The 12,807-nt window shown below is 41.9% G+C and overlaps 2 protein-coding genes across 2 annotated transcripts; both read right to left on the bottom strand.

Moving 5' to 3' along the window:
• Positions 1–1,871: 1,871 nt before the first annotated feature.
• On the bottom strand, positions 1,872–4,085 carry hmx2 (H6 family homeobox 2). Its single transcript, XM_063191146.1, has 2 exons — positions 3,791–4,085; positions 1,872–2,910 (listed from the first exon to the last, which is right to left on the bottom strand). Exons 1-2 carry the CDS (start codon positions 4,047–4,049, stop codon positions 2,363–2,365), a joined length of 807 nt encoding a protein of 268 aa, XP_063047216.1. The 5' UTR covers positions 4,050–4,085; the 3' UTR covers positions 1,872–2,362.
• A 6,100-nt stretch (positions 4,086–10,185) lies between these two features.
• hmx3a (H6 family homeobox 3a) lies at positions 10,186–12,197 on the bottom strand. Its single transcript, XM_063191101.1, has 2 exons — positions 11,395–12,197; positions 10,186–10,955 (listed from the first exon to the last, which is right to left on the bottom strand). Exons 1-2 carry the CDS (start codon positions 11,681–11,683, stop codon positions 10,339–10,341), a joined length of 906 nt encoding a protein of 301 aa, XP_063047171.1. The 5' UTR covers positions 11,684–12,197; the 3' UTR covers positions 10,186–10,338.
• Between the last annotated feature and the right edge of the window lie 610 nt (positions 12,198–12,807).

The raw sequence follows: 12,807 nt of genomic DNA, 5'->3' as shown, positions 1-12,807 counted from the left end.
ATCATTTGATAAATACTCTAATGAAAGCGAACATTTGCTTAATTATTTTGTCAACAGTGTTATGGACAAATACTGTGTCATTTCAAACATATATAAAAATACTACAGAGTTGAAACAATATATGTTTGAAAGTGCTTATGTCCCTTTGCAGTAATGTTGTCATTAATCTGTGCAACTGATATAGAAAATGTGATTGTTGAGCTTCATAAGTAGGATTTTATGAGTCACTGTGATACAGACTGACACATTTTTCATCATAAATCCCTGTAACGTCTGATTTGAATATAGTCACCCTCCTTACACAAGACTTCCTTCTCCAGAGATAATCCCTAGTGTATGTTCATAGGATTTTTCCAACACATAAGGGATCAATAGCGCAAAAACACTTTCAAAACAGTCAACGGTGTTACTCAACTGTGTTACGGTCAACAGTGCAGGGGAACAAGTCGGCACTTTCTTAGGAGAAAAAAACAGAGCAGACAAACCCATCTCCCTAGAACACAAATTATTTTGTTTGTTTGTCTGTCAATATGGATATAAATTGGCAAAAACATGCTCCTCCTCAACTGTCATCAGTGTTGCCAGATTGGGCTGGTTCCCGCCCAATTGGGCTGCTTAGGATGGCCGTGTGCGGGTAAAAATGGCATCTATCAGAAAAACCTTCCCACTGCCATATAAATCAATAGAATTGGGCGGATTTTTAGGGCGGATTTTGATCATTTTTTGGGTTGGAAATCATCAGCCTCATCTGGCAACCCTGACTGTCATACTTAATTGTAACACCATTGACGGTAACACCGTTGACATTTCAGCCATTTTTATGGTGTTGTGCTAACTGAGGACCTCAGAAGTTCCACCACAACACCTTAATCAATTCATGTATCTGTATGCTTTATCTGTGTTTTTCTACATGTGATTTCTATTTCAGATTCTTATGAATATGTTGATAACACAGTTGACAGGCAATTTTCCCGCTATGAGAACATGAAAAAGAATGGATTAAATTATGGAAGGATGGAGCTCAAAATTTACCAAAAAGTCTTCCCGTATCCTGCCAAAGAGGTTATGACATCACGTGATGTTATTCGTATGGCCTAAGACCAAACCATTACTGATTTATGGAGGAGGTTTCAGACCGTGACACGGTTAACACAGTTTTCGTGGACACACACAAAATGGCAAATTTCATGTATAATGGAAAGGACAGTGGTCTTTCTGACAGTTTTGTCATATTGTGATGATTACTGTGAATCAACATTTGCAATCGTCTTGGGCAAAACAAGTTTCTTTACATGCTAATATGAAGACTGAATCTGACATTTGGAAAACAGGACGGCATGAAAACGCCCAAAACCAGTATTAAATATTCATTCTTGCTGAGGGAAATAATGCTATGTCTATACTTTCTGTATTATATGAAAGATAAATGTTTTCTAATGTCCAAAACATCATTGGATGCAGTTAATAGTTAGTGGAATTGCCAAATAAAATCCACGGACTTAAAAGTGTAGGCGAATTAGAGAATCACTCTTATGCTTTAAAAAAAAATGTTGATTATGCTGTCAAGTATAATGGGTTCTTCATTAGACTAGGCCTGCACTACACTGACTAAATGCACATCACAATTCGTAATTATTTTTAAACAAACCTGAGGCGATCTGCATGTTTAGGGCATGTTTGTGTTATTGTCCCACCACGTCCCCAGACAGACTTACAGTTTCATTAAAACGTGTAAAACAAATCAATACACCAATGCAGTGGTAACCTGAAAAAATTCACAAAGTTTGCTATTCTGATGAGTGACTGATGTCGCCATTATAATACATTTACTCAACTTTTACCAGTTGGATGAAACACAACGAGTGTTGATGTAGAAAATTTATTGTATGAGTGGATTACAACAAAGATGTTTTTTTTTATCTTGTACCAGTGCCTGCAGATATATGCTAACATTACATACAGCACCCGAACTGGTTAACGTAAAGACTGACTGTTATTGAGTATGTGATCATTGCTCCCATTAATGTCTTAAAAATCAGCGGGACATGCAGAGGGTTCATGTTGGAGAGTGTACTTCAATGCGCAATATAATGTCAGACTTCCTCATATAACGTGTAAAACTGGTTTTACGAGGGACAAAACTGTGGTTAAAGGTACAAAATAATTCATATACACATGGTGTATTTCATACATTTACATAAGCTCGCCTCTTTGTCACACATACAATTGCCTTGTCATAAGAAATATAAATTCACCAAATAAAGTGATATAAATAGACATGATTATGTCAAACATATACGTGTTCTGTATTGTGTTTTGTGAAATAATATTTCCCCATAGATTTTTGCGCATTAGTTTGGAGTCAATAGTCAATCTTGTTATAAAGATTGTACAAAGGTAATGCCGGCAAACTGCTTCCTGGGTAGTACAGTGGGGTTGGAAATGCAATAGACCTTGGAACCGGAACTCTGAGTAACGAATTCTCTCTGAAAACTAGCGGCATTCCAACTAGAGTCTGCGCCGAGGCGTGCGCCATGTTTGCGGCTTCCAATTCCGCAGAGAGTTGTCGCTTCCATTTGTTCCTCCGGTTCTGAAACCACGTCTTCACCTGAGTTTCCGTTAACTGAAGGCTGGAGGCGAGACAGGCCCGCTCGGAGCTGCTCAAATAGCGTTTCATATCAAACGTCGACTCCAGCTGGTACACCTGACTCCGGGAGAACACCGTGCGCGTCTTCTTCTTGGCAGCGCCGTTCGCTTTGTCCGACCCATCTCTCTGTCTGTCCTCGGACATGGGCGACATTTGACTGCATGTCCCCTCCTGTTCGTCTCGATAATCCTGCAGCAGGGGTTGCGTTAAATGCGGCCGCCTCTCCAAGCCTTCTTGGCCAGATATTAGTCCTTTTGTAGCACCTGCAGCAGGAGCATCATAAGCGGTGACAGTTACAGCACACACTCCAAACAATATATCTCACTATTTTTGTTGTTGTTGCTATTTTGCTTGTCTCTCAGTACTTAACTAGAAAACAAACCCGCAAATATTGGCCCTTAGGGGAAGATGTTTGACCATCTTTTGAATTACTTAAAAAAAGTGTTCTATTATACGTGTCATTTGGTGCTCAATTGCACGCCTTAAATGAAGGATATGACAAATTGCCCTTAAGTAGAGCATTTTAAATATGCACCCATGCGTAATGTGCTTGTTCTGAATATTGCACAACATTACTGTGCCTCAGTGAACTTCCATTTTCATCAGAGAGAATGTACCCATTATTCGATACTTTGTACAAGAGATCATTAAATGTGAACTTTGACTGGTTGATCGACTGTTGAAAGGTTACAAGTACCCTGTTAAACAAACAATATAATATGGCCAGCGCTGGTGCACGATATTAATTAAATCAGGTTACATTTAACGCTCAATTGACGAAATGTAGCACATTCATTCTGAAAGCCTGTGTAATCAATTAGCAGACTCGATTAAATTAGGAATGAGGGGGAAAACATCCTGTTAATTATTTGACCGTTCATCTGTTCGCTGCTGAGGCATTGATATGGCACATTAAAACACTTTGGAGTTTTATCCAGTTTGGACAAAAAGCTGTTGGGTAGGCTATAGCCAATCTAAAATAATCGAGGCCACAAACCCACAACTGGCTTTTTACTTTGCTGAACGGGAGATGTGGCAACTAATGATATAGCATAGCCTACATTTTAGTAGCCTAATTACAACATACCAACAGTGTAATAATTATAACATTATAACTGATAACAAAGAGGATCGACTACATACCGAGACAGGGGAAGCTGAGGGGTTGGTGTCGGTTGCATGTCTCAGGTAGACCTGGGTCTGAGCAGAAGCAGTCTTCCCCTCCGCTGCATTCCTCTTCCGATGACACCGAGAGGGTGCGTTTCCTCGGCTGCGGTGGCTTGCAGCTCTCCTTCCCCGCAGAGCGAGCACTTTCGGACGGCGTGCCCAATATTGACTGGATGGTAAAGCTGGAGATTGGGGCGGGAGAACATTTACTTCCGCTATCCTCAGAGTTACTCATTTTCGCCTCATAACATAACAAACTTTTATCGATTAGAAAATCTACACTATTTTTAAATAGCAGTGGATGTTTTATCTAGCTGCGCTAACTAATGCACTGGTCTCTGCCGACAAAAAACAAAAACAATTTGGTTACCCTCTCCAGAGGTAGAAGAATTATTTTGGTTGTTTTTCGTAGCACTGAGGAGTGCACAAATGCATTGCTCTCCACATCCACGCGCTGTGGACTAAAGGCGGCTGGAGCGTGCCCTCATTTGCATGTAGGTAAGCCTCGCGCGAACCAATCGCGTGCTGAACGCCAACCCGGGATTTTTAAATACTCCTCAACAGGTTCACCCCACAGCTTCGAGAAGGCGCTCCGAGAAGAAAACAAGTGTCCCCTGCTCTGGAAAACTTTATTCGGAGACGTATTGAACGTTTATAGAATGCAATAGGTAACATTTCAGCCTCGTGTAGGATGCTTATAATCAGACACAATTTCTTGTTAAATTTCACTTTCCCAATCTTTATACACCTAAACCCATAAGAATGTTATTGTAGAACTGGTGCTTTTGCAACAACAACAATAAAAAGAAAACCAACATTAAACATTTTACGCATAATATGCACAACATAACCCTTTACAATCATTATAATCATATTAATTTTGTTTTAAGGTAAAACAGTTATATTATTTTATTATAATATATTGATGTATCCTACTTAATATGTTTTGCAGAATTTTGTCGTATGTCTTATACGCACCTATGCATTAGGCTATCCATAGCGTTCCATACGCTAAAAACATTTGGTCAGTTAAATCTACATGCAAAATTCCAAAACTAATAGGCTACATCAGGCATGGGTTACCTTAAAAATGAACATCAACAAGCTTAATGATAGCTACAAGATAATGGCCTAATAGGCCTATTAATAATCCGGCAACTTAGCGTAAAACAATATAATATGTAGTGTAAAATAATAAACTCATTCTCAGGCTAGTCTTTATAAGAGCCCGGGTATTAATTTGATGATTATCTGGTGGCGGCGTATCTGCTACTGAGTGTGCGCGCGGAGCTGGACCATGCTAATTGATTGACTAATTGATTGGAGGGTCGCTGCACGCGCGGCCCACCCCTCGGACTCGCCCTTGTCTCCAGGGCAGCTACTTGGCGCGGTTCTTGCACATTAGCTCCAGTTAGCACTCAGCAAAGGTCCGCGACACTTAACAAATGATCCGCCTTAATCATAGTGTCAGTGGATGAACCTATGCTGCACCCTGCGGAGGAGGCGGTCCGCGACCCCGACCTTTGGCGCCTGGGAGCCTTCTGTGTGCGTAACGGAGTCAAAGCAAAGATTTTGTTTAGTTGAAAGAGATTGGTATTATTTATGACGGATGGGCCTATCAATTGTGCGGAGACAAACGACTGTAATGGTTGTTGATGATTGTGATGATGAGGATGATCATGGTGATGATGATGAGGAGGAGGATATCAGCTCTTCGCGTTGCCGCAATGGTGGTAGCAGGAGGCGTGCGTTTTCAACTGTTATTACGGGTGGGTTGCCACGCTGTGTGAAAGTAACCTACATATAGGGCGTGAAATGCACAGTGACAGTTGAAAGGATTGACTTTACGGTGTTTGTTTTTCAAAGACACTGTGTTGTCAAACAATGAAAATATCGGTCTTTAAAACGACTGCAGGCTACACTGATGCCAAAGTCGCCTCACGTTGTCAGCAGTCAAAAGTTAATAGCGACAATTTTTAAAATAAATACTCATGGTCATGGATACTTGCCATATCTTGCGCTAAACCTCGAATTCCGCAAAGACGACCGTTACTGTTATGCCACATCGCCTCCTGTTCACAAGAAAGGGCGCAATATGTTTCTTGTCAATATTTTGCAACTCTTAATGGACACCAAAGCTCTGTATCAATTTATAGAGCTCGCATGTGCTGAAAACACTTTCGAATCCAACAGAATAAGGCCTCTGTTCGCGCTCTATCACAATGATGGCTCGTGCGTGGCAGCTGTGGACCTATCGTAATAACGGAACAAGAAACAAGACCTTTAAGCCAGGCAAAAAAGCATTCTGTTAGAAAGACAGATGAAGTCATGAGCGGCTTTGATCTGGGAATCAAGCCTCGATAAATATTAAACAAAGACCCTTTACACGTGTGTATTATGATATATGGCTTGTCCAACTTTAAAATAAGGAAATTACCAGAGAAAATGATATCAATAAATTTTGTAAGTATAAACGTTGATTATGTTTCGATTTTCATTCAAGAATGTGAGGCCGGTCTTTTATTTTTCCTCACATGTTTGGGGGGCTGCTGCAGAGAGGGCGGGAAGAAGGAGGTGGGAGGCACGAGCCCTGGAGGTGTACAATTTATGTAATCTGTGGCTGGGAAATGAATTGGGTAATTTATTGGAAAACAGAAAGTCAAGAAGATTGGATCAGTATAGCCTATCTAAGGGCTTCTATCCATCAAGTTCCAATTAACAACCTAACCATTGAGCTTTAATGGGTTTCCAATCTACTGCTCTGATAGACTCATCAATTCCTCAGGGAGAAATTAAGGCAATCGACCGCCCCACGGCGTTGCGGTGTCATTCCTCTCCGCAACTATATGTCAAATTAAAAACACAATTAAAATTTAAACTGTTTCAATCAGAGGCTGCCCCGCAACCTATGTTTCACTTAATAGAACTTTGATGAAAATCTGATGCTCGCGCTCAATCACCAAAGCAAATGGGATATAGGTGGTGTAAAAAAGGAAGACTTCCCGTCCGTGGAAAACATTGCCAAAGTGCGTTTGGTTTAAACCACTTCTGTTGAAGCGCGCTACTCAGTACCTTTCAATACGGGTCGATGATACATTATTACACAGGATCTCCCTCGATGCATTTCCTTTAATCTAACGGGGTAAGTAGTTCTAACTACTGTGCAGAGGACATTCTAGACATTAACATGTATGTTATTCACTCGGCAGTCGGGCACAAGGACAAAAGTGTGACAGATACCAATTTTGTACTATTGTCAGTGTGTTTATAAGCATGTAGGTACTCTGCACTGGAAAGAAAAGTCTCGTCTAAACTCACTGAATGAAAAGTGCCTAACATTATTTCACATTCTTTTGCCCTATGTCAACCTGAAAGTATCATATGTACGTGTGTGCACAAGCGAGCCCATATGCACTAAACATACACACAAACACGAGCGTGCCCGTGCGTAAAGGGACAGGCAGGCAGCGGGAGGGTTAAAAAATTTCTTAAGCTGTTGGCCACTTGAACCACATGTATCCAGCATTATAATATATGACGTGCTCTGCTTAAAATCAGCCACTCAACTTTCCATTTTAATGTAATACCGAGTGCAGCCTGGGGTCACGTCCAATCCCCCTCTCTCCCTGCTTCCACTCCGAGCCCCGCCAGTCCTTTACATAAAGATGTCGCCCAAATGGAAATTATCGAGTGGTAATTTTTTCAATTTATGCGAGCGAATCAAGGTCATCAGTAGACCCGGTTTAAAAAAAATACCATGAACAATGCCCTTGATTTGAAACAATATTTTACAGACGTTTTCCGATCGATACCCACTGGGGAATAATGCTTCGCCAATCTATTAATTTGCCCATAATGGGCCCACGTTGGGCTTGCATGATATCATACGTCAATATATGAGTAGTTATTACCAGTGCTTATTTGAATGTGCCCTTTGTTGAGTGCTCATCGCAAACTAGTAGCCTACAACATAAGTGAAACGAGTTCAGCCCCAAGATATGTGTGTGTGTGTGTGTGTGTGTGTGTGTGTGTGCGCGCGTGTGTGTGTGTGTGTGTGTGTGTGTGTGTGTGTGTGTGTGTGTGTGTGTGTGTGTGTGTGTGTGTGGGTGTGTGTGATGTGCAGAGAGAGGGAGAGAGAGATGGGTTGGCGCTGATTGTAATTATCATATTGTTATCAAGTTGTAGCCCTCGAGTTTGTAAACATTTATTATAGGCATTTTCTTAAATAATCTGGTGGTGAGTTAAAACTGTGGAGAAATGTAATTTTGAATGATAGGTCCTACATTTACATGAGTTGATATAAATACCTTGGAAATAAAATATTTTAAAATGAATCTGACACAGCTCAAACACTTTTCTGATTGTAGCCTACCTACTCGGTAGCCTATCCTTACGTTGAAACCCTCTACAAAAAAATAAGTTAGGCTACTGAAATATTTAGTGAATGGCAGGCTATAGGCCTACACAATAGACATTATTAAGAAAACAGTAAGGTGCACCTCTGATCCTTGTCAGGGGGCAGGCCTGTTACCTGTTGAGTTAGCCTATTGGTTTTTCGTATTTTAAGAATTGTTTGAAAATGTCATAGTTATTTATTTATGATCTGAACAATGATGACATAATTTATGGCAGAGTATTGTCCCCTCGCTACTTTGGTGTAACTAAATGCTAATAACATGCGCTCACGCCGGCGCATAGACTACTCAAAGCCAGAGAGAGAGAGAGAGAGAGAGAGAGAGAGAGAGAGAGAGAGAGAGAGAGAGAGAGAGAGAGAGAGAGAGAGAGAGAGAGAATTTTAAATGGAGCTAGATAATATAATTTCCACTCTTTCCGTGTAGGCCTAATTCCTGCCAGCTCCTGGCAATTATAGCGCCTAATTGACTGCGCCATTTTGTATGTAAAACAATGTTTCAGAAAGAGCCTAACAGGTTGCGCATAAAGATGCACCTGCTGGTTGTGGGCTTTGTAGCCTGCTCTTGACCAGTGGCTCTTCCAAATAGCACACCGATCAAACATGGCTGCCTAGTCAAATGTAGGGTTTATACGTCCACAAAGATGTCCAATATTTGCTTAGGAATATGAACCATAATGATGGACACTGCTCTCCTTTAAAATCTCTGATCACGATCAAACCATTAGGCCTAATGACAATGTAGCCCATTAGATTACCTGAGTCAAATCTCGTTCTGAATGCAAAGGATTAAATGCGTGATTTGTAGGCCTAAGCAAAGTTCTCTCCGAGTTTCATTGTAACTGAAGCGTAAAGGCAACAATGTCGCTTTGCGTAAAAGTGAAACAGTCTTTTCGTGCAACATCTGGGCTAAAATGAAATCGACAGGCCTAACTATATCGCCGGCGGACGTAAAGCTTTTGTGACTTAAAAACATTTAGCATCGATTATCGATCTGTTGCAGTCTATGGTGGGTGGGATCCGGACGAGAAATGTCATATTTTGCTGTCCGATTTGCTTGCCAATTTATTCTGCTCAAACAGATCACCGCTTGCGGGACACGTTAAACACACCCATGATAGTTTGAGTTCAACGTTTCAAATGGAAGTTGCTTGAAATCCACTCTGCCTGCACACCACGGAAACATTAGGAATAACCTCAATTTATTTCACAACATATTTCAGCAGTACAATATCAAAAAGTTAGCTCTTCCTGTACAAAGGGCCGCCTTGGACCCCCATATGGATTAAATATTTTATATACAAATGTACAAACACGTGCTCACTGAAACCATAAACTGAGTAACATCAATTCACATGTGCTTGTTGTCAAGTCCAGTGTTTTTCTCCACATAACTGCACAGCCTATTTCACCCATTTAGCCAGAACATATATTTATACACAAGAACAAAATGATTGTCCAACTCCAACCGATTAAAACGCGTAGCTTCGTCAAGACCACTCTGTCCACAAAATTGTCCAAATAAGCAGAAATATCATCTTTAGTTTACCTCTCTGTCAACACACAAATATTGGACTGTAAATTAAAAAATGTGTAATAATAACACAATAACCCCAATATGTTCCAAAGGCTGCGTTAAAATTGTGCTCATTAAATTGCACATTGATCCGTGTTAAATTGAGACGCTGAGTGTGAAATAATATTCACCATGCTGTTTTAGTCCAGAAAAAGCACAAAGCAGCCGGACGCAGGGACTATCCAAAATAGCCTACCCCGAACCTTGAACACAATTTCATAACAAAATTAAAATAGAAGACATAAGTTACATGGGGAAAAAAATTCTACATCCAGTGTATTTGCTTTGTATTAGTGGGAATTTTGCCAACTGAAAATAATAATAATAATAATAATAATAATAATAATAATAATAATAATAATAATAATAATAATAATACACCGTTAAATTGAAATACCATGTCAACCTTCTAAATTCTTGTATTTACTCTCTGGGTTACAAAAATAGTTTGCTGTCATGTGGATATCATATGGCGCTCTGTGTTATCATGACGTGTAAATTAAAAATAAAAAAGTAAGAATGTATGTAAAATCATATTCAAACCGGTCTAAGCAGCGGAACAGATGTAACGACTGGGTGCGAATAGTACACGGGGTGTGGGAACGTTAGGAGCGGCTGGCTGACAGGAACAGAGCCCGGGGCATTGCCAGTCTCTGAGGCCGAGTTCTCGTGGTAGAGAATGGGCACTCGCACAATCCTTTGAGCCGCCGCGTGGCTCAGGTTGGCCGCCTCCAGCTCCGCAGCCAGTTGCCTCTTCCACTTGTTCCTCCGGTTCTGAAACCATATCTTCACCTGGGTCTCCGTGAGGTGCAGGGAGGCGGCCAGGCCGGCGCGCTCGGAGCTGCTCAGGTAGCGCTTCATGTCGAAGGTGGACTCGAGCTGGAACACCTGGCTACGGGAGAACACAGTCCGCGTCTTCTTCTTCCGGCAGGGCTTCTTGTCCGAGCCGTCCTCCCCGCGCTTCCAGTCGTCCATGCCGCCGTCCTTCTTGCCGTCCTCGGTGTCACTCTCCTCCAGCACGATCTCGTCGGCGCTCTTGTTGTCATCATCGTCATCTTTGGCGTCCGGCTCGGCCTTCAGCACCAGGTCTGGGGAGTCCCGGTCTGTGCCCGCCGAAGTGGGAGAGGAGTCCCTCACGCTCGCCTTCTCTGCAGCTGGAGGGACAAGGTGCCATATGTTTAAAATAAATGAAATATCTGTGTATTTTTTCATTATCCTATAATTTTAGGCTTGACACCAAGTTCAAATATAGGCTATGTGAAACGCATCCACGCTCTCCTGACGCGCGAGCGCGCGCACACACACACACACACACACACACACACACACACTTGTACACACTTGTACAAGACCACTGTGCAATTATTGCGCACCTATTGCAACTCTGAACAACTTCCTTCCATTTTATCAAAGTGCGTCAACATCACCAAAAATTAACAGTGAGCAGACATGATAGGCCTATCCGAAATGGGCTGTAGTAACCATTCCACAAAGACAGAAGGTATATGTCTCGTTCAGTGGTAATCGGATATAGACAGATAAAAACACGATATGTATCAAACTAAGTCATACACAATAGCCTAGTGTACATACCTTCTGTGCTTCTTTGGAAGTGCGAGGATGGACTAATCGTGTATGGATACCACCAAGCCGATGCCCGCTCAAGGTAGGCAGGTAGAGCGAACCTCTGTGTGGGAAAGTCGAAGCGAGGAAAGTGCAGGTCCCCGACCTGTGATAGGGACAAACCGCCCTCCAGTCCGGCTTTCGCTGCCGCAAACATCGGCTTGGGTTTGGAGGGCTTGCTGTCACAGTTCAGCAGGTTTTTGATGAAAAACGGCGACTCTTTGGCGGGCGCACACGTCTCTGGCGTCGTCTCAGGCATGTCGGCGCGTATGCTGTTGTCTCTAACGCCTTCAACTACGATATAAACGTGTACAAAACAACTTCCTGCAAGCTGTAGGCGAGTGTCGTCGAGGTTCCTCCGATGGTTTGTTGTGTGGGACTTCAAAAGTCGATATTCTGTCGGCGAACGAGCAGTCAAGCAATGCCACTCAAATAAAGAAAATGTAGAAAAAAACAAAGGTAAGATTAATCTTGCATCTTGCAGATCTTGGAAGAGATTCCCGATGGAAACAGAGCTCTAGTCGCTGCGTCAAGCTGGCGTCGGATGCTAATGATGAAATAAAAATGTCATCCAAGTTAAACGCGGAAAGTATACGGCGATTGGGCACGTACAATGGCAAATAGGATTAAGGAAGAGATGGGAAGTAGAGAGGGAGAGAGAGGGGGAGCGAGTGAGTGAGTGAGAGCAGGGGACAGTGAATAGGATAAGGCGAAATGTACCCTCCCAGACTTTGCGCTTTTTGCGCGTTGGCTGGAGGCAGGGAGCGCTCTCGTGTTATTGGGTTTATATAGCCCAATTAGGTGGCAAATGAGGACAGAGCATTAGCACAAAGGGATATGGCTTTGGCATGATCGTTGCTTACCTCATAATAGGGAAACGGCTGCCTTCAACTTATTGCCTGAAAGTAAAACTTGATTAAATCGACTTGCTTTGGCTGTTAAGATTTCCTGTTAACTTTGAACAAACGCAGATGTTGGCTAGACCAGAAAGACACACTAAAACACTCCCAACCGAATAGGCAGGGACAAATAGGCTTTTATGCGTCACGTTGTCGATATCCGTTTTGTAGACATGTAATGAAAGAAAATTAAAAGTGTGATGAAATAGACTTCTGAAAATAAAGATGGAAACATTGGTCAGCAACAGGCTCGTCAGGAATCTGTTGCCGAGACAACCACTACCTGAAGTTTCCAAAGCCGAGTCTTTTTGTGTGAAAAGCCCTATTAATCATTTTACCCACGCTGTTTTTTGCTCTTTTAGAAGTAAGCGTCAGGTAGACAATGCTAGGCCTAAATATTGAGGGAAATAATACTTAAGTTTATAGGCTATTTCTATATGATAGGCTATTGTTCATGTAGGCTATATTAAAAAGCTATCCTAAT

Source organism: Engraulis encrasicolus, chromosome 24 (genome assembly GCF_034702125.1).
Source record: "Engraulis encrasicolus isolate BLACKSEA-1 chromosome 24, IST_EnEncr_1.0, whole genome shotgun sequence".
Taxonomy (NCBI): domain Eukaryota; kingdom Metazoa; phylum Chordata; class Actinopteri; order Clupeiformes; family Engraulidae; genus Engraulis; species Engraulis encrasicolus.
Note: the sequence above shows the minus strand (reverse complement) of the source record. Positions and strands in the feature narration are given on the sequence as shown.